General features: G+C 45.4%; 1 protein-coding gene across 1 annotated transcript in view; it reads left to right on the top strand.

The window, feature by feature from the left end:
* Nucleotides 1–22,381, top strand: part of CDH13 (cadherin 13) — a 1,172,869-nt gene that overhangs the window by 417,617 nt on the left and 732,871 nt on the right. Inside the window, exon 3 of the mRNA XM_084812404.1 lies at nt 14,472–14,680. Coding sequence (XP_084668530.1) covers nt 14,472–14,680 — 209 coding nt within the window. The remainder of the gene's footprint in view (nt 1–14,471; nt 14,681–22,381) is intronic.

Raw genomic sequence — 22,381 nt, 5'->3', positions numbered from 1 at the left:
GAATTTCGGCCGGGCGAGGCGGGAAGCCTCCCCCCCCAGCCTGAACTTCGGGGGGAGCAGCGAAGCGCCTCCCCCCCACCGCGAAGCAAGCTGCAAGACCAGGTAAGTGGCTTTTGTGCACCCCTACTTTACTTTACTTGGAAATGGCGGCAGCAGCAGCTGGTCGGAAGACCGGCCACCGCCGAACCGCCGCCGGGACACACTGCCGTGAGGGACATTCGCATGAGGTAAGTCCCATCCCGGTGGTGGCGGGGGGGTGTCGGAGAATTTCCCCACTAATTTCTGGGGGCCGAATGCATTGGCATTCGGCCTCCCGGAGATTCGTGGAGAAATTCTCTGACATCCCCACTAGGGATGTACGAAAGTCCCTTACCTGATCCCGAAGCTTGATTCACAGTGCGGGGGAGGTGCTCCGTCCCTCCCCCCGAAATTCTGGCTGGGGAGGAGGCGCCCCGTCCCTCCCTGCCGAAATTCTGGCCGGGGGGGAGGCGTCCCGTCGCTTCAGCTGCGAATCCTCCTGTCCTGCCAGGACGCAAATGGCGGCAGCCGTAGCTGCCACTTGCATCCCTGCAGTCAGCCGTGATAGGCTACGTAAATGTTTACATAGCCTATCATGGCTGAGTGAAAAAAACCCCCCGCGTGTATGCAAATGGCGGCGCCCATGGGCGACGCCATTTGCGTTCCTTATTTTGGTACGTGTAGTCTACGTAAACATTTACGTAGACTACGGTGAAAATAAGGGGAATGCTATTTGCGTTCCCCTTATTTTCACCATAGTCTATGTAAATGTTTACGTAGACTACACGTGCCAAAATAAGGAACGTAAATGGCAGCGCCCATGGGCGCCGCCATTTGCATACATGTGGTTTCTTTGGTTTTTTTCACTCAGCCGTGATAGGCTACGTAAACATTTACGTAGCCTATCACGGTGTTTTTTAAAAATCTAGCCGTGATAGGCTACGTAAATCTTTATGTAGCCTATCACGTTTTTTTTTAACTTGGAAATGGCGGTGGCGGCAGCCGGTCGGAAGACCGGCCGCCGCAGCCGCCGCCGCTGCCGAACTGCTGCTGAACCACTGCCGGAGCCGCCACCGCCAGGGACATTCACACAAGGTAAGTCCCGTCCCGAGAGGGGGCGGGGGGGCAGACCGTTTCTCCACAAATTTCGGTGGGCTGAATGCGCTGGCATTTGGCCTCCCCAAGATTCGTGGAGAAATTCTCTGACATCTCTACCCTACATAAAGCAGATTACCTGATCATAAAGAGACCCCTGTGCGTGTAGTGTTGTGCATACATAGTTACTGCACATACAGTCTAGGGAAATTGTGTAGGTTGAGGATAGGGATGGGTGAGGAATACATTTCAGTTCTTTTTTGATCAGAATTTATCCAATTTGCACCTCCTGGAGCCAAGCACAATCTATGGCATGAAGTCCATACATATCCCAGCTTGCAATGCAATTCACACAACACAAAAACTTTTTTTTTTTTAAGTGTACCTTTGAAAAAAGTGTGCCAACATGCTTTAGTCACTGGGAGAGAATGTGTACATTTCAAAGTGGATATAATAAATGCATACCTTTAGGGGAAATGGCATGAAAATAACAATTTTGAGCAAACAGGAAAGAACAAAGCTCACAGTCTGCTCTGGTTATGGGTCAGAATGACCTCTGAGGTGCAAATGTAAGAAAAGCACTGAAGTCAAGCTTTGCTGGTTTGCACTGACCTAGGCATAGTGATGTACGAAAGTCACTTACCCAGTCCTGCAGCTTGCTTCGCGGTGGGGGGGAGGCGCTTCGGTTCTCCCCCCGAAGTTCAGGCCGGGGGGGGAGGCGCCCCACCTCGCCCAGCCAAAATTCAGGCTGGGGGGGAGGCGCCCCGCCTCGCCCAGCCGAAATTCAGGCCAGGGAGAAGCGCCCCGTCTCCCCGGCCACGAAATAAAAAAGTGAATGAAAACACACACATACACACACACACACACGTGATAGGCTACGTAACGATTAACGTAGCCTATCAGGGCTAGATTTCCAAAGTCTGCCGTGATAGGCTATGTTAATCGTTCCGTAGCCTATCATGGGTGACTTTGGGAAAAAAAAAAGCACGTACGCAAATGGCGGCGTCCATGGTCGCCGCCATTTGCGTTCCTTATTTGGGCCTGCTGCGTTGCCCTTATTTTCACTGTAGTCTACGTAAATCTTTACGTAGACTACCCGGGCCCAAATAAAGAACGCAAATGGCGGCGCCCATGGGCGCCGCCATTTGCATACGCGCTTTTTTTTTTCCCCAAAGTCACCCGTGATAGGCTACGTAATGATTAATGTAGCCTATCACGGCTGACTTTGGAAATCTAGCCGTGATAGGCTACGTTAATCGTAGCCTATCACGTGTGTGTGTGTGTGTTTTACTTTACTTTACTTTACTTCGGAAGACCGGCCGCCACCCCCGCCCCCGTTGAAACACCGCTGAAACGCCGCCGGGACCCGCCGCCGAGAGGGACATTCGAGGGAGGTAAGTCCCATCCCGGGGGGGGGGCAGGTGGGCGGAGAATTTCACCAACAATTTCGGGGGGCCGAATGCATTGGCATTCGGCCTCCCCGAGATTCATGGAGAAATTCACGGCCATCCCTACCTAGGCAGAGTCTGCTGCCACAACGTCACTCCCATCTCTTTGGCCATGTGCAAAGTGCTAGTGCATGGGTGGGAGTAGGCCTCTTCCAAAACTACTATTCTATGATTCTATGAACTGAGCAAGCATACATATAGTCCACATCATTTGTCTTAATTGCAGAAAGATGCTGCTGCAATTGCGGAACTTGCTGCTGAACTGTATCCACAATAACCTAGTTCTTACCATGCATACCTTGCATGCATGTTTAAAAAAGGCCTGGGATGCTCATTGGGAAGCCTCCCGCTTCTGCATTACACATAGTTTAAGTGAAGGCAGATGCTTCAGGGCCCTGAATTTGAATGCTTGCCCCCCTCCAGTGTTTTGATGTCACACTGCAGCGTGGTACAATACACTGTGAGTAGCAAGAAGCTTTGTGAATGAGGAGCAAAAAAACAAAACAAAACAAAAAACCTACCTTTGTTAGCCTGGCAGTGCCTGTGTGTTCATGTGTTTTGAGTGTAGGTAGAGAAATGTACACTCCCTTGCCATGATTCTGACTGACAAGGCTTCCGTGCCTCCTTGGTGGCTCTTTTGTTCAAGATGCAAAAACTCTTCTTTGTGAGAAAGTATCAAAGATATTTGATGTGAATAGAAGAAGCAGCATTGGGGGTGGCTGTGAAAGGCAAGATTACATGGCACAGCTTTAATGATATTGTTCTCAGCAGTTGCACTTGTCTGATCCTAAGGCAGGACTCAATATTCAAACAAAAGTTGTGCCATTTGGTAGCTATTAGTCATAGCTCTGGTGGAATCAAAACTAGGTCGCTGCAATGCAGGAAGCTGGGGGAAAACCCAACTTTGTTTTCATAGGCTCATGGAGGAGCTGACATTGAGAATTCTCTGGACAATCCTGGGCTTTCGCAGGTCATAATTAAGAGTCACTTAACATTATCATTGCATACACATGCACATTTATATGGGACTATGGATCTCTGTGGATCCCAATGTGTGGTCCGTCAGTGATGTACAAAAGCAAACATGGTCTTTGTGATAAATTCAGGCACTTCTTGTGTTTATATCCTGCCTTTCAGAAATAGACCAGGGGTAGGACAATCAATGAATCAATCAATCATTTCTTGTTATGGACAATTTATTTTTATTTATTTATTATTGCATTTATATCCCGCCTTTATTCCTCTTGCAAGGAACCCAAGGCGGCTTACATTATCCTCCTCCTCTCCATTTTATCCTCACAACAACAACCCTGTAAGGTAGGTTGGGCTGAGAGCGTGTGACTGGCCCAAAGTCACCCAGTGAGCTTCCATGGCCGAGTGGGGACTAGAACCCGGATCCCCCAGCTCCCAGTCCAACACTCTTGCCAAAACCACATAAAACACATGGGATACACATACAATACATAATAGAAAGTAAAATAAAATATGCAACATTTGGGCCCATGGGCACTTTTGGAAATTTGAGAAACTGTCCTGGCACAACCATAAAATGGCTGCCATGGGTGAATATGGTTGATTATTTTTATTTATTTATTACATTTATACCCCTCCTTCCTTTCATCATGGAACTCAGGGTGTCTACATGTGGTTCCCAGGGGGTCTCCCCTCCAAGCACTGACCAGACCCAGACCTGCTTAGGTTCAGCAAAGAGGCTGCCTTGTGTGCCTTCAGACTATGCCCTGGGACTAACTATAGTTAGTCACAAAGGAAGGACACATAACTTGCACAGAGGCTTTTATGGGAACTCAAAATGGCAGCAGCTAGAGGCTCCAACTTCACTTTGAAGCAATCCCAGCTGCCAATAAGAAGATATAAACATTTTTATTACTATTTTTATTTATTTTTAAAATGGGAGGAGTTGGGGGTCTTGGTGGGTACCAAAGAAGTTGTCTAGGGGCACATTGGCACCACAAGAACCATGTCCCCTACCCCAGCATAGATAATTTTCCAATGCAGTTTACAGCAAAATATAAAACAATAATCAACAAATTCCAAGCAATATCAAGTCCATCTTTCAGAGTGCACACTTTGAAAGGATGAGTTTTGGTTCACTTGTTGGCAGAATACGATGGGGGTCTTATGTCCCTGCCCATTCTCTTATGCCCTGCCAATTCCATTGTGCAACAGCCCCCACTGCTTGTGCAGTGGTGATTTGGTGTTTCCAGGGACAACCAAACATTTCTGGAGGGAGGCAGGTTTGTGGAGCTCATGTAAGGGAGCTCCGCTGACCTGCCTCCTTCCAGAAACAAGAGTTTCTGCTTGTCTGGAGGCTTCCCCTAGGAAGCGCTAAATCCCCTTGCATAGTTGTGGGTCCTGCTTGTGCAACAGGATCAGTGCAACCCACTGCTTGTGGAAGGGAATTGGTGGGTCATAAAGGAATCAGCAGGGGGGTAAGTCCCACATTGGATTCTGCCCATTGATTTGAAAGTACAAAATTAGGCAAGTAATTAAAATGAGAACCGAACAAATTTCTCTCCCATCCCTACTTCTGGCAGCCATTCCCTCCCCCAGAATACTTCTGGAAGTCTGATACTACATCATGACAGTCCTACTGGTAGCTGTCATTTTCCCCCAGAAGCCTCACACAGCACAACATGATGTCACAACATAGCATCTTTCCAGGGCATTCTTGCAGGGGAGAGGGGGATAACTGTGTTTTAGTTGGTGTATTCCTTTGAAAGTGCACCAATATGTAAAGTTCCCATTAAAATGGAAACCAAATCAGTTGCTCACTCATCCCTAGTTAAAAGCGAAACACTTAAGATTAAAACCAGACACACATCTTAGTAAATACAAGCAAAGGATTCAGTCCAGTTAAGTATCTGCGAAGTTGTTAAAAGATGGTTCATTGCTGTTAAAGGAAGGTTTATTAGCTCTAGATGTTCTGGAGCATCTCTTGCCTTCAAAAATCTGTGTTTCTTTTCTCTCCCATTTTGAAAGAAAAGGAAGATATAACAGGCCTGACCCAAATTATTACTCACTTTCATTTCTTCATGCTACATAAACAATGAATCATGTTCCATCTCCAAAACAAGCAAGTGCTTTGGAAATAATGTGCTGGTATCACTTACGCCACAGGTGGCAAGAGACAAAGGCTTTTATTTTTGGTGATGCCTCTTAAGATAAATTCCCTTTCTTTTTGAATAAATAGCATTCCCGTTGGTTCTGTGCAATTTTTAAAGATTAGTTCCTGCCGAGCACCAGCTAATGCTTCTGCAGCTGGATTGGGTAGCAGTGTGAGAGCCAGGCAGAAGCAGTTGTTCAGGCAAATGGAGCAGCAGTTAGTTCACCCATCTGGCAAGCCACCTGAATGTCATTTCAAAATTTCAGGACTAGTAGCATGTGTATGCTACCATCAGTGATGGGCGTGTGATAATTTCATTTATGTTCACAAATCATCTGAAAATGTCAAGTTTACAATCTGAGCACAGCAGCGATTTTGTATTTATATTTTTGGGGAGATTTGTTTTGCAAATTCACAAAAAAATATGACTGGGAAAAAATGGGAATGAGCCGCAAAATGAGTGTGAAACATTTCAGAGAATGTTGGCAAGCTCGATAATCACTGATTCTCCCATCCCTACTGACAGTGGACATTGGGGCCACTGATAACTGTAGCTCAGCAGCAGAGCTCCTGCTTTGCATGCAGAAGGTCCTTGGTTCAATCCCCAGCAACTCCAGGTAAGGCAGGAAAAGCCCCTGCCTGGAACCCCGAAGAGCTGCTGCTAGTCATTGTTTTTTGTTTTGTTTTGTTGTTTTTCAGATGTATTTAATCTTTTATTGTGAATTTTTACAAAACAAAACAAACTGAAAACATTACAAAACCTAAAAAAAGAACAAAATAAAAATAAAAATGCAGTATGTTCAAACATCATTGTTGACAGTAGTGATGGAACAATGATGGTTCCAGTATAAGGCAGCTTCCTATGTTCCCTTTGTTCCAACATGGTGCTCCAGAGTTGCATCATTGGTCCCTGCCCTAATAAGCTTACAGTCTCAATTGTATGCCCCATGAAGCCCTAATCATCCTGAATGACTGCCTTCTTCCATATGAACCTTCCTGAGCTATATGATCTTCTAGAGAAACCGTTCCATCTAGCCCTATTCAGGGATTATGGCCTGAACAGGGTAGAGCAGAGATGTGGAATCTCAGGCCCCTGGGCCAAATCTGTCCTGCCTGGCATCCCAATAGAGCCTGTTGCGGTTGCACAGATGGCCCCGTCCCACCTTTTCCCCTACCACCAATCGTTTGGTAGTTTCTTAGCCTTTGTAGTGTTTTGTTTTGGTTGTTGTTGTTGTTGTTGTTGTTGCTGCTGCTGCTGCTGTTGTTTTCCATTCTAGCCATTTGAAATGCCTCTACAAAGGCTTAGTTACTGGCAGGAAGAGATTGAATCTAATATTGTTGATATTTTGCCTTGGCCACATCCATCACTGGAATGTGGGCCCTGAGAGTTTCTCCCAACCCAAATTGATATCTGCCGCAGGGCTGAAAGAGGTTTGATACATTTGGGGAAAGAGCAATGCATGTAAAGGGCACATGGAGGGATGCTGAAGAAATCTGCAATGAATTCAAATGTGTTCAGATTTGTATGAATCTAACCTGTGGGTTCTGCAGCAGACTGGCTTTTTCCGAGTCACGTGGATTCCCCAGACTTTTAAATTTTTCTCTCGCTCTCGCTCTTTTTCTTTTTAATTTTTGGGTAGATTTCTGCACATTCACATTTGTGCTCATTCACATTAGTGCTAATTTTCAAGCATTACTTTGCACTTGCACTAATGCGCATTAGCACTATTGTGCATTAGTGCAAGTAGAAATAAATTCTCATACATCCCTAAACACACACACAAACATCAGATTCTGTCAATGAGCAGATGATGGAATGAAAAATGCCTGACAATTTGCAAAACATAGATCGAACAAATTTAAGAAAATCCATATGTCCCATGTCACACATGCACACCATCCCTGCCCCATGGTTTGACTAGATGACCTCCAGTTGCACTTCCAACTATATGCTTCTACAATAATCATCGTTACTTTGTCCTGCAATCTTTTAAGAGCCAAGCAGTGCTTGTTTTGGGGGGCTAAAGACATCCTGGGAGACAAGAAAACACAACTGCGCTACAATTAGTTTTCAATATTTCACAATAAGTTATGTCAGCATGTGAAATGGCAGGTTGAACAGCTCCTTCTAGTGAATGTGTGTGCACTGATGTGCTTGTGAAATAAAACTGAGAGATTTCACTTCTAGAAACCTTGGGACAAAGTGGAACCCAGGGGCTATGAACAATGCTAGCAACATTTTTTTTTTTAATGAAATGTTGAAAATGTCCCCTTACCCTAAGGCAAAAATAGGGACAAAACCTGGACAGTGAATTGCTAGGAAACGTTACCAGAAAATAGGGATGGTTGAAAACTATGTCTGTTACACTTGAGGATGAGGTCTAAGGGGCCAAGTAGCCCAAAGCTACATGGAAAAATGGGTTTTGTGGAGGGGTTTGAAGGAAAAGGGAGGCATTGTTCATGGATTATGTGTGTGAAGGGTGCTCCAAGCAATTTGTGAAGGGGGCTCCATGCCACGGGTGTGCCTCCCTACCTCCACCATACCCCTGCCCCACACCAATGTCAGAACATAGAGAGTGGGCATCTGAAGAGGGAAAGTCTAGACATATAGGTTTCCATGTGATCTGGGATTTCAGATTGCATAGAGGCACTTGATGTCAGGACCAGGGATGTACAAATCCCTTACCTGGCTCCATTCAGGGGCATCCACAGTGGGGAGGAGGCGATCCATCCCTCCCCCCGGAATCCTGCCCGGCTGGCTCTGCTCCACGGCGAGTCCGCGGAGCTGCCAGCTGGGCCTATCCACAGCCAGACTGCTATCCACTGCCAGGCTGCTGCAGCCGCAAATGGCAGCAGGCGTAGCAGCCCCCATTTGCGTCCCTACATTAGGCTGTGATAGGCTACGTATATATTTACGTAGCCTATCACAGCAAAGAGCAGGGACGCAAATGGCAGCCACTATGCCATTTGCATCCCTGCTCTTTCCGTGATAGACTACTTAAATATATACGTAGCCTATCACGGCTAATGTAGAGATGTAATGGTGGCTGTAGACCGGGGCCGCCATTCGCACATGCAGATGAGGGCAGCGGACGGCTGACACAAGGTAGGGTCCGTCCCGGGAAGGTTTCATGGGGTGGTAGTGGGGATTGCTCCGTTCCACCACGGACTGGGGGGGGGTTGGATTCTAAAGAATCCAGCCTCACTGGAGTCAGTGGAAGAATTCTCTAACATCCCTAGTCAGGACTAGTGGCCAGTGGCAATTGTGGTAACCTCAGGTAAGCATTGTGCGAACCTAGAAAATACTTCCGATGTGGGACAGTTCATGCATGCATGTTTGCTACTGAATAACTATGCCATTGAATCCAGTGGCAAACTATTTGTCAATGTCCCATAGGTTGGTCACGGAACACTTTGCAGATCACAAAGGATTCAGATCACGCATGGATTCAGATCACACATTCAGCTGCGACTGTGCAAGAGTCGAATAATCAAGTGATGTGCATGCATTTGTGGACCAGCCATCTGACAAAGGAAACCTTGGTGGCAGTGGCTTGTATTGCAGACCAAAGTTTAAGGGAAAAGCTTTTTTTAAAAAAAGGTCTGGAGTTAATTGGCTGGTTAAATGAACACACTTCTATTTTGATTGGTATGCTCAGGAAGCATATTCAAAACTACTGAGATGTACACTTGTTTGGTCTGCAGTTATTCCCCAGGAGTATTTGCCCTTATGTTTTGACAACTACAGGCAGCAGTTTGCTTATGCTATAAATCCCCAAGAGACTGTGGTTCCTTCTGCTGAATCTAGTGGCATGCATATATATATAAAAGAAGAATAAGCTGAGAGGATGGTTTTTAGTTTTCTTGTTTATATTAGTTGCTTTTGTTTTTGCAACCCAGCACAATCTGCATGGTTACTCAGAAGTAAGTCCCATTAAGCTCATTGCAATTTACTCTATCACTTTAAGTGTGTTTAATATTGTAGCCTTATAATAGAATCTTCTTCAAATCTACTCAGATCGTCTCATTGAGTTCAGGTGGGGCTTCCTTCCATGTAAATAGGTATAGGATTGTAGCCCTAGTCCACAGGAGTTGAATTAAAGGGAACACAAATCAGCTGTGTTGATTATGAACACAAATCAACTGTGTTAAGTGTAAGAGCTGCTTGTATAGCATACATGGGAATGTTAGCTCCATTTCCTTCAGGGAGTTGCTGTTTAGGAAATCTTAGGATGTAATCCCCCAAATTTAAGGCTGGTGCATTGAATATGGGGAAATTACCTGGAAAAGACTACTTGTCTCATTAAAAGTGTTTTGGCTTCCCCTGAAATTCTTTGAGTGCTTTGCTGGAGGAGGCACTTTTAGATTAAGAAAACAGAAAGCTGCCTTATATCACTGCCTTATATCTATCTACCTCAGTGTTGTCCACATTGTCTGGGAGTGGTTCTCCAGGACTGCAGATAAGGGTCCTTCCCAGCCCTACCTTGAGATGCTGGGGGATTCTATGAATGTTTATTCAGAAGTAAACTGTGTTGAATGTTTTTGCCCTCAAGTAAGTATGTATAGAATTACAGTCTTCTTCTTTTTTCTTTTGGAATTCCTTACAAGCACATTTTGGTGGCAACAGGGAGGGTTATGAAACATTTGTGTTGATATTTTGGCCATGTTTTGCCAAGTTAAGTAAGTTTGTGTTACAACGCAAACCAAAGGATCTCTATGTGGAATACAGATATTAAAAGTTTCTTGAAGGATCTGACCCTGATAACAGCAGACTGGGAAAGGAGCAGCAAGATTAATAAAATACAGCTTTTTGTTTGTGTTGTTTTTGCATTGGGAGATGCTTGGCACTGCCTTCATTTTCCTTGTGCTGTGTTCTGGAGCTTGTTCCATGCCATACGGCATATTAAACACAATAAAGATGTTCACTTGGCAGAAGAACATGACTAGGAGTATCTGAAGAGCCATATAGATATCAATCAATCAATAGCTTTGCCGGCACAAAAATACAAGATTAGATCTCTCTCAGGCACACACATGTCTCCCCTCTTTTTCCATCCCCCCCCCTTCATGGGGTGTGTGTGTGAGATGGGGGGGAGAGAGAGAGAGAGAGATCCAATCTTGTAGTGTGTGTGTGTGTGTGTGTGTGTGTGATCTGGGTACATCCAGTTGATCATCATATTTGAAATGGACTTTTCATAGGAGGACAATGTATAGTGTAATGGTCATCTTTGGCCTTACCTGTACTACTAGTTATTGTTTGCTCAGCACAAGTAGTGAGGTAGTCAGTAACAGTAGGTGAACGTCCCTTGGCTAACTTTGGAAAACCTAGCTTGGAGATACTTGAGTTTGCTGAAATTCTCTTAACTTTATGTCAAAGCTTTTTTTGGCTCACTCCCATTGTTGTTGGTGACCCAGTTTTTGGTTCATTTGAATGGTAGAAGTTGTGCATTTTTCAAGCTGTGCATTTTTGTGTATTATCATTATGTATTATTTATTAAATTTCTATACTGCCCCAAAACCAAGGCTCTTTGGGTGGTTTACATATACACACACGCACAAAAGTAAGTATGGGATTTGCAATCGTTGTCAGAGAAGAACGTACTCCTGTTTTGCAGTTGTGAATGGGGCATTTTCAAGGGATTTGCAAACTGAAACAAACTTTTCATACATCCCTAACCTAGCTTGTAGGAAGTAGCTGTAGGTTTTGTTGTTTTTCATGAGGCCATTTCCAAATTCTGAAATCCCATTGTGTTCCTGATGAACTCATCAGTATTGTAATTGGCCCTAAGCTCTCCCGGGTGTTCAATTGAACCTCCAAGCCACACTGTGCTCTCTCCTTCCTCACATGTATCTTGTGGTAAGGTCACCAGCAGCAAGATTTCTCCAAAGACCTATGTATGAGACACCCTTCCCTGTTGCCTTAAATGCTGCAGTGGCATCATTAGTGGTCAGTTGGGTTCCTTGGAGAACCACAGTTTCCTTGTGCCTACTATTACAGCAACTGAGACATGAGGGAGGCCTTACAAAGAGGCTGCTAGGGAGTCTTCACTACCTCTGTTTCACTGTCTCCAACAGTTAGGTTTGGTGGAAAGTGGAGTGCCGTGGGGCAGGGAGGAAGCGGGGAGCATATGGCAAAGGCCAGGGTGGGGAGATCAGGTTCTGAGAATGAATGGTGGGTATTTGTGTGCCTGGTTGGGGATGTTATTGGGAACTAATCATTGATGGTGTTAGTTATGGCTTCATACACTCAGAATCCATAATCCCCACCCCACTCCCCTCTAAGATTACCTTCCTCTGACTAATAACACTCTGACTAATGACATTTGTGTTGGATAGAGAATGGCTTGCTTAAAAAAAAAAAAAAAAAAAGGTAGGAGAAGGCAAAATTGACAGATTGTCCTATCCCTATGTGTTAGAGGGCTAAACATAGATGATCACTGTCTCTACTGCTCTGCCAACACATAAAGACTTTTTCTCATTCTTAAGTCTTTTAACTATCTTGCTTTTTAAGTTGTTAAGTAGTATTTATTGGCTGGCTTTCCAATGTTTTCTTTTCTTTTGTTTTAAATGATGTTTCTAGTAATGGTGTAGATTAGATTACTGTTTATTCTAATTATCATTCTTGGATATTCAGAGCTGCTCTGAGAGCCTTCATAGGGAGGGGAAAAGTTGGATTTTTTCCCCTGAAAATATAAATAAAATAAATAAATATGACCCTATGTCTCCCTGATCTGTGTGCCAAACTCATACACTACATCTCAACCTAGCACCCTCTACATATTTTGGACTTCAGCTCCCATTGGCCTCAGCTAGGGATGAATGGATCTGTCATTTTAGCTTTTTTCTGCATTTGATTTAAGAAAAAAAGGGGGGATCTCAAATTCTTCCTCTCCTGAATATGAAGAACTTTGTGAATTTTGTTAAATTCTTATTTAAAAACCTCCAATCTGAAACAAAATTCTCACCAATCAGCACTAGCCAAATTAAACAGGCAAAGCAGAGCTATTCCCAGGATAGAGAGGACCATGGTGTACCTGCCTGCCATGACATAACTGTTAAAGAAGAAGAGCCTGTCAGAAAAGAAAAGGAAAGAAAAGAAGTGGCAGCCCTGATTAAGCACTAACATGGCTGAATGCACAGGGATTCAAAGCTAGATTTTTAAGTGCAAAGCGCTCAAAGCCTTGTATTTGGATGGACAAATCTGTCCCTCTTGCTTTCTCCCACACCCTTTCCCCACACCCCCTTTTCATCTCCAGTTATTTTGGTCCTGAATACAGATAACATTTTTTGATTGTTGGTAAATTCTTACTAGAACTAAACTGTAACAAAATTCTCATCCATCTTTTGCTCCAGCCAGCATGGCCAACAGACAGGGATGCTGGGAGTTATAGTCCAAAACATCTGGAGGGCATCAGGTTGGGACAGGCTGCCCTACACCATCCAGTTGCTCATATGATGTGTCAGTAATCTTTATTTAACCCGACATGTTTGCTTTGTATTCATTAATTGTCATACGCTCCTTTAACATTTTTTTCACTCTGTTCATGGGCCACTGTTGATTGTCACTGTGCATTGTTTTTTATCCAGCCCTCCCCAGCCTGGTGCCTTCCTGATGTGTTGGACTGCAACTCCCATCATTCCCAGCTAGCATGGCTCCAGGTTGGGGAAGGCTGGCTGAAGGGAGCCTTCTATTTCCACATATGTACTATGCAGATAACGTATGTGTGTCTGAATGCTGCTGCTGTATCTACTGAGCAAGTGAGCTTTGCAGACTGGTAGTCCATTAGAGATGGATCTCAAATCCAGAAATGCGATGAGCTTTCCATAAGGAAAAGCCCATGCTGAACATAATTACAGTGGTCTACACAATAACAATTACAGCCCTGTTGAAGTGTGGAAATTCATATATTCAGGGAGGCGCCTTGATAGTGAAACCAATCATCCTACAGTAATTTCCATCAAATGGACAGAATTGGTTCTTAATATGAAACAAAATTATTACCCAGAACTGTTTTGTTAGCCTCAAGGATTGTAGATGTCCAGGCCAAGTCTGGGATGATTACTCTATAATTATTAACTGAAAACATTTTGTTCTGTCCTGCTGTTTTTCGCATTATAAACCTGGAGTAACTGTTCCCAAAGTAGATGCTGTATTTCAAGTTTATTTAATCCAATTTTTGCAGATATTTTAGTGAATAAATTTCAGTCTGGATGCATGCTGAAAGATGTCACTCATTTTGACTTCACCATGGGGGTGGCACTTGTATTAGAGCAATCTGCTGCCCTCCAGATGTATGGGACAAATACTCTGGTCTGGTATAAACCAGTTTCCTTTGTTCCTATGTAATCAACATAGGGAGGTCAGGGATAGTGGGCTTCCCATTTATAAGCTCAGCCTGTGCACGTGTGTAAAGAGTTCTTGTGTGAGCTGAGTAGGGATTTATGATAAATTCATTTAAGTTCCTATCTCCTGTACCGAACATGGACTCAAATGCAAACCGTTTCTGAGGTTGAAATGTGATTTATGGACCAATAGTGGAGACCTACCTCAGTGCTCAGACCTTGCCTTCTCACAGCTAGAGCCCTTGTGAAAGTTACTCATAATGCCTGTGAATTAAAATGGAATGTAAATGTTGAAACTCACTTCAAAATCTGGCCCTTCTCCATTTGATCACTCATTATGGAGATCTGTAGGACGGGCCAATACATGTGCGATTTAATGGACACTTATGACCTCGTTTCTGTCTGTCTCTCTCTCCCCTCCCCCCACTCCACTTTTTCTCTAGTGGTATTTGATGATTGTCAAGGGAATCACAAATTGAACTTTGAAGTTTCAAATCCAGAGTTCAAGGTGGAACCCAACGGAGGTTTAGTTCCACTGAGAAACTTTACTGAAGCTGGCAGATCCTTATTCATCCACGCCAGATCAGCCCAGGCTGAAGATACAGCAGAGGTATTGATTGCTCGTAGAAAAGAGAAACACGGATCTTTAAAGGTAAGATGGAGACAAATGTTGCTGAAGCTGGGGCAATTGTGACTTGCAGCTTAATGGTGATGCCATTTAGCTATTCTAAAGAGAATTGAATACAGCTTCAATCATATTATATTCTGAAGATGTAGAATTATTAATAATGTGGATTATGGAGTTATTTTCTATCACCTCCATTCAGTCTGTAATAAGAAAAGGCTGGTTAACCCTGTTGTGGTCTGTATCTGCTACAGACAATGGGATGCAGAATGAGCCTTGGGCCTACATATGGAATATTTTCTTTGGATATATGCAAAATAAGGGATATACTCATATGCAGCTCCTTTTTTTGTGGCCAGTGGATCTGACAGATCTCATGAAGGGTTATTTGAAGGTAGGGATATGTGTCTCTGGGAAATCCAGTCCTTTTTGGGCTCAGTGGAGTTCCATGGCATGCCAGACTGAGTTTTAGGGGTGGATGAAAGTCACTTACCTGTCGTCGAAGCTTGTTCGCGGTGGGGGGGAGGCGCTTCACTGCTCCCCCCGCGAAGTTCAGGCCGGGGGGGGGCCTCCCTCGTCACCCGGCCGCGAACTCGAAAGTTTTTTTTAAAAAAAAACGCCCCCGTGATAGGCTACGTGACGATTAACGTAGCCTATCACGGCTAGATCTGCAAAGTCAGCCGTGATAGGCTACGTTAATCATCACGTAGCCTATCATGGGTGACTTTAAAAAAAAAAAAGCGCGTACGCAAATGGCGGCCCCCATAGGGAGCCGCCATTTGCGTTCATTATTTGGTCGCTGTAGTCTACGTAAATCTTTACGTAGACTACAGCGAAAATAAGGGCAACGCAAATAGCGTTGCCCTTATTTTCGCCGTAGTCTACGTAAATCTTTACGTAGACTACAGTGACCAAATAAGGAGAGGGAATGGCGGCTCCCTATGGGGGCCGCCATTATCCGTACGTGCTTTTTTTTTTTAAGTCACCCGTGATAGGCTACGTGATGATTTACGTAGCCTATCATGGCTGACTTTGCAAATCTAGCCGTGATAGGCTACGTTAATCGTCGCGTAGCCTATCACGGGGGCGTTTTTTTTCTTTTATTGGAATGGCGGCGGCGGCAGCCGGTCGAAAGACCGGCTGCTGCTCCCGCCCCACACGAACACCCGCCGAACCGCCGGCCAGTCCCGCCGCCGGGAGGGACATTCGGCAAAGGTAAGTCCCGTCCCGGGGGGGGCAGGGGGGCGGAGAATTTCTCCCCGAAACTTGTTCGGGGGGCTGAACACGTTGGCGCTCTGCCCCCCGAAGTTTCGGGGAGAAATTCTCCGCCATCGCTACTGAGTTTGCATTTGCAAGCCAAGATGCAGGTTTTCCCTGAACTCTGGGAACTTTTCCATATTTTTGTGTGTGTGGAGATTTGCATGAATTGAAGCTGCAATTTGCAGAATTTACTCAAATTGCAATCATAATTTGTGCAAATTGTGCCAATTTGCTAAAAGTTATGCACATTTGCACACAATTCAGCAATAATTTGTGCTTAAAAAAAAAAACCTAAACAAAAAAACACACTTTTTGTGTGTGTTTTGTGTGTTTGTGTCAGGTAAGTCATTTGCTGACTTACCTGACTCCAGGGTCTGTAGCAGAAAACAGACCAAAGTATGGGGGTGGGGGCGAACCAATGAAAACTCATCAAACTCCACTGCCCAAATGGATTCCTCCGACTTCCCTATTTGAGGGTATTTTAACCCTCAAGCAAGCTAAGTTTATTTATTTATTTGATTTAAAGTATTTACTGGCTACCCTTCAGCCCTTCCAAGGTGGATTACAGCCTGGATTCAGACCACAGGATAAGCTGCGGCCAGCCAGTGATTGCCCAAATCACACACCTGGCATATGCCAGCATCAGTGTAGCTCACAACATGTGACCATGGCTAAGCCATGCCATGGTGGCTTGTTTTTATCATGCAAACTGGTGCATTGCCTTTTGTGTACAGTAATAATATACAGCATTTAATTATGATCTTATGCTGTATTTTTGTGCATCACTTAAATTATTTTAATATAAGCCATTCATAAGTATCATTAAAGATCATTGTTTTTAGATTATGCTTTTGTGGCATTTATTTTTATTTGTATTATTGTGCTGATCATGGTTTATATCGATGCCCCGTGTTACAGTAATCATGGATTCTGTACTGTGTGTGTGTAAATCAAGGCTTCTTTTTTGTGGTGGGAATAGAAACAGAATAATGGTAATGGTGCTAACAACATCATCAACAACAACAACAACAATAAAATAACATGTGGTGGGAGTACCCCATTCCATGTAGAGTCTTCAGGACAAGGTACTTTTATTTTACTGTTAACTGGTTATGTCATCTGGGAAATGAGTGTTTTGTGACTGGCCATGCCCAACATGGCAGACTTTTTGTGAGAACATCCACAGCACACTCTCAAATTTCCAAATCTTCCCACCAACCCAAGCAGTTTGGGGACCCCTGACTTAAGATCAATTATGATGTACAATCTTTCTGAGGGTGCAAGATGGGGTGGGGAAATCCCCCCCCCCGAGTCTGCTGTTGATAAGATCTTTGCTGCCCAGCTCAGCCCTTCTAAAATGCATTCTCTGCACCTGTGCAAAACCTTGTTTTGCATTCTCTGCAGTGCAGAAGAACATTTGAAAAAGAAAGAAAAACTAGATCAGCTCATATACAGCTTCCAGGCACTGTGAGCTAGGCCAATACATGGGTTCTTTCTTTCTTTCTTCCTTTCTTTCTTTCTGAACAATGTAATTATTAATTTTGGCAAAGCCACTCATCCAGATCCACACTCCAAAGGACTGCCTACTCCAAAGGAATCCTATTGTCCCAGATGTAGCCTTTTGAGAATTTTCCAAGCATGATTTCTTCCAGAGCTGCACTGCTTCCAGTTTCTCTCTTTCATATCAAACTGTTTTCATCTTCTGTGATTTCAGTAGAAATTCTGCCTTGGCATAGAAGGAAGGAGGTGGGAAAATCGAGGTGCTTTTGCCATCTGATTGAATTGTTTGCCATGCATGCAACCAAGTAACAAAGAAAGAACGGAGATCGCCTCCATTTCTACACCATGGCATTTAGCAAAGAAGCAGTCATGACAGTGCCTTACAAGACAATTAAGCAGGGTACCTTTGCAGACCTATAATTTAGGTTGGCAAAGAAGCCATAATGAGGAGGTTATAAAGGATGAGTGATCCATTGTCTTTCTCCTCTATTTAGTTGATCTGGCAGGTGGCAGTTTCATCACATTTCCAGCAGGCATAGTAGTTTGACTTAAATTTTCCATTTAACATTCCTTGGTTGCAAAGGGAAGACTGAACAAACTCTGAAGACCCTTCTGTCTGATGTGTTTGATGTAACCCTTGATCGGTAGAGCACCTCATGCAGATTGTATGGGCATGTGGTGTTTTATCTTTCTCTGCATGTGAACCCCATTTGAGGTAACCCTATGCCAAACATTTCACCCATTTTTTTGACCATTCTCATTCAATTTCATAGAAATAAATCAATTTCAAAAATAAATTTTGGAGAAATTTTCCTGGGTTGGATTTGTGGTTCTTGTGCTTACCTTACTTATGAGGTTGGGGAGAAGTTATGTGAGTGCCCCAGTTGTGCAGTGGGATTTTCGCTAGCCCCCTAATAGGAAAGCTTGTGTTTTGCTTCATAAAGGTGCAGATGCTATTATTTTGGGAATCTGCCTACATATTCCTAGTAGTAGATGCAATTGATGGTATACCTCAGATGAAGGAATATTTTGACTTATGTGAACAGTTATACATATTTTTAAGAAGGGATGTGTTGCTTAGATTTATAAAGGCAGTTCTTTAAAATGTTTCTTGGTTCAATGATGGACTGGATGCTTAGATTCCATTATGGTTATACATTCAGATGAAGGATTCATTCTTTCCACACTGATATTAATCAGCGCATCTCCCCTGTGTGACTTTTTTTTCTCATCTAAAAACTGAGTGATTGTATATTGCTCAATCAAATCAGTAGTCTTTCTTTTCCCTTTCTTATTGAAATTATGCTAAAAGTACTGGGATATCTTAAACCTGTAACATCACTGCTGCAGCAGAAGAAGCTGGACGCAGCATTGAAACTTATTGATTGTGTTGAGAGGCAGATGTAAGAAATGTAAAACAATACTGTTTTCAACAACACATTTGAAGCCCCCAAGAAAGCATGTAAATCTGCTGACCATGAAGTAGCATGAAAATATCTTCATAAACTCCCTCGGATTTCAGGAAAGCTCATTTTAATTTATCTATCTATTTATTTATTAAATTTATTAATCGCCCATCTGACAGGTCACCCAGCCACTCTGGGCGATGTACAACCCACCATAAAACAATTTAAAACAATAAAATTTTACCATATTTTTTTTTTTTTAAATACCCTAGCCCACCCCAAATGCCTGCCTGAACAACCATGTTTTTAATGCACGACGGAAGCTCATTAAAGAGGGGGCATGACGGAGTTCCCTAGGGAGGGAGTTCCACAAAGTGGGGGCCACCACAGAGAAGGCCCTCTCCCTCGTCCCCACCAGTCTAGCTGTCCTGGCTGATGGGACAGAGAGAAGGCCATCCGAGGCTGATCTTGTTAAGCGGCCTATCTGATGTTGCTGGAGGCGCTCCTTAAGATAGGCTGGGCCGGAACCTTATAGGGTTTTAAAGGTCAAAACCAACACCTTGAATTTGGCCCGGAAAACAACTGGTAACCAGTGCAACTCCTTCAGCACTGGAGTGATGTGATCTCGCCGGCGGCTGCCTTTAATCAGGCGAGCCGCCGCGTTCTGTACCAGCTGCAGTTTCTGAACCGTCTTCAAGGGTAACCCCACGTAGAGCGCATTACAGTAGTCCAAACGAGAGGAGACCAGGGCATGTACTACCGATGGGAGCAGATGGTCGGGAAGGAAGGGGCGCAGCCGCCGTATCAGATGGAGTTGATACAGCGCTGTCCGGCTCACAGCTGACACCTGAGCCTCCATGGACAGCTGGGAGTCCAAAATGACCCCCAGGCTGCGGACCTGGTCTTTCAAGGGTAGCCGTACCCCATTCAACACCAGGTCAACATCCCCCAGCCTCCTCTTGTCTCCCACCAAAAGTACCTCGGTCTTGTCAGGGTTCAGCTTCAGCTTATTCCTCCCCATCCAGCCACTCACCGTCTCCAGACATTTGGACAGGGATTCTACGGCCAACCTTGGTGAAGATTTGAATGAAAGGTAGAGCTGCATGTCATCCGCATATTGATGACACTGCACCCCAAACCTCCTGATGATAGCCCCAGTGGCTTCACATAGATGTTAAATAGCATCGGGGAGAGGATGGAACCCTGTGGCACCCCACAAGTAAGTGGCTACGGGTCCGAAACCTCCTCTCCCAGTGCTACCCTCTGGTACCTGCCGGAGAGGAAGGACCGGAACCACCGCAATACAGTGTCTCCAATGCCCAACCCCTCTAGGCGGTCCAGGAGGATACCGTGGTCAACGGTATCAAAAGCCGCTGACAGGTCGAGGAGAACAAGGAAGGAGCATTCACCCCTATCCAGAGCCCTCCTCATATCATCCACCAAGGTGACCAAGGCCGTTTCTGTCCCATGCCCAGGCCTGAAGCCCGACTGAAATGGGTCTAGATAATCAGTTTCTTCCAAGTGTGCCTTCAACTGCACCGCCACCACCCGCTCAATCACCTTGCCCAAAAATGGCAGATTTGAGACTGGGTGAAAGTTGTTCAGAACTTGAGGATCCAAGGAGGGCTTCTTTAAGAGCGGTCTTATCACTGCCTCCTTGAGGGCTGATGGCATCACTCCCTCCTCAAGGGAGGCGTTCACCACCGCCTTGATCCCCTCACCCAGTCTCTCTCTGCAGCTCATAATGAGCCAAGATGGGCAAGGATCAAGTAAGCAGGTGGTCGGCCTTACAGATGAAAGCACCTTGTCCACTTCATCAGGAGGAAGAAGCTGGAACCGATCCCACAAAACCGGTTTGCCACAGGCTGCCTCTTGCTCACTAACTGTATCCACAGTGTGCAGAGTAACACACCTAATCTGATCAATTTTATCTGCAAAGTGCCTTGCCAAAGCCTCACAGGAGGCCTTAGAATGCTCCAGTGGTTCCGGAGCCACAGGGCCGGCCAGGCTCCGGACCACTTGGAACAGCCTCCTGGGGCAGCACTCTGCAGACGCGATGGAGGCAGCATAATATTCCTTTTTTGCTGCCTTCACCGCCACGTGATAGGCTGAAGATATAGCTCTAGCCCGTGTCTGATCGTCTTTGGAGCGAGACTTCCGCCACCGGCGCTCTAGCCGTCTCACCTCCTGTTTCAGAGCTCGTAACCGCGGATTGAACCATGGTGCAGTCCGAGCCCTGTTCAGGGGGAGAGGGCGTTTCGGAGCCACCCGATCTAATGCCCCAGTAATTGCGGCATTCCAGCCACCCACCATGGTCTCGACCGAGTGGCCGTTGGCATGCCCCAGAGAATCCCCAAGCGCGTTCAGGAATCCATTTGGATCCATAAGACGCGTGGGGTGGACCATTTTAATGGCTCCTCCACCCCTGCGGAGGGGTTGTGGAACCGAGAAGTCCAACGTCACCAGATAGTGATCTGACCATGACAAGGGGGTGGTGGATATACCCCCGACTTCCAGATCACTCCCCGCTTCTCCAGAAACAAACACAACGTCTAGTGCATGACCGGCTACATGGGTGGGCCCAGTTAGAATATGGTGCAGCTCCCAGGAGGCCATGGTCTCCATGAAGTCCCGAGGTGCTCCTGTGAGGATGGCCTCCGAATGTACGTTGAAGTCCCCCAACACCAGTAAGTTAGGGGACTGTACATGCACATCAGAGACCACCTCAAGCACCTCGGCCAGTGAGTCAGTCGTGCAGCAGGGTGGACGGTACACGAGCAGAATCCCCAGACTGCCCTTCGGGCCCAACCTCCAGTACATGCACTCAACAACCTTGGTCTCCCGGAGAGGGGGTCTGGTGAAGACCAAGGACTCTCGGTAGATAACAGCCACTCCCCCTCCCCGATCCCCAGCCCTCGGCTGCTGTGCATACGAAAATCCAGCTGGACACATGGCTGCAAGGGTTGGAGCAGCAGCCTCGGCCAGCCAGGTCTCCGTAATACATGCCAGGTCTTCACCCTCTTCCAGGATCATGTCATGGATGAGGGACGTTTTCTGGGTAACAGACCTGGCATTGCAGAGCAGCAAACGAAGGCCAGAAGATGGGGTCACGCCTCCCCCAGCCATCCTTTGGCTCTGGACAGGCCCGGAGCAGGGGACAGATACTACACATCTCTCCCTTGTTCCCCTTACCTGGCATGGCCTGCCCCTAGCGCTCCGCCAGCGCCTGCCGCCCAGCCTCGGTATGTTCTGGCCCCCAACGCTCCCCCCACTGCCTCCATCAGGTGGACACATGCCCCCTCGCTCCCACCTATCTGAGTTTTAATAAACTCAGAGCACTGCTAAGTAGGACTCTAGGGCAGGAACATTCAGTAGGAAGAGGAGTTCAAGAGGTGGGGGCAATGCTTATTAGTTTTGAAGATGACCACATTGGGTGGGATGACTAATAGCTTGGAAAACAGAAACATAACTCAAAAAGATCTTGATAGGTTAGAAGCAGAAAATAACAGAATGAAATTTAACAGAGACTAGGGTACAGTTCTTCATTTAGGAAAAAGAAATA

This window comes from Heloderma suspectum, chromosome 8 (assembly GCF_057233095.1).
Source record: "Heloderma suspectum isolate Gila_16-S chromosome 8, 16-S_ref, whole genome shotgun sequence".
NCBI classification, from domain to species: domain Eukaryota; kingdom Metazoa; phylum Chordata; class Lepidosauria; order Squamata; family Helodermatidae; genus Heloderma; species Heloderma suspectum.
Note: the sequence above shows the minus strand (reverse complement) of the source record. Positions and strands in the feature narration are given on the sequence as shown.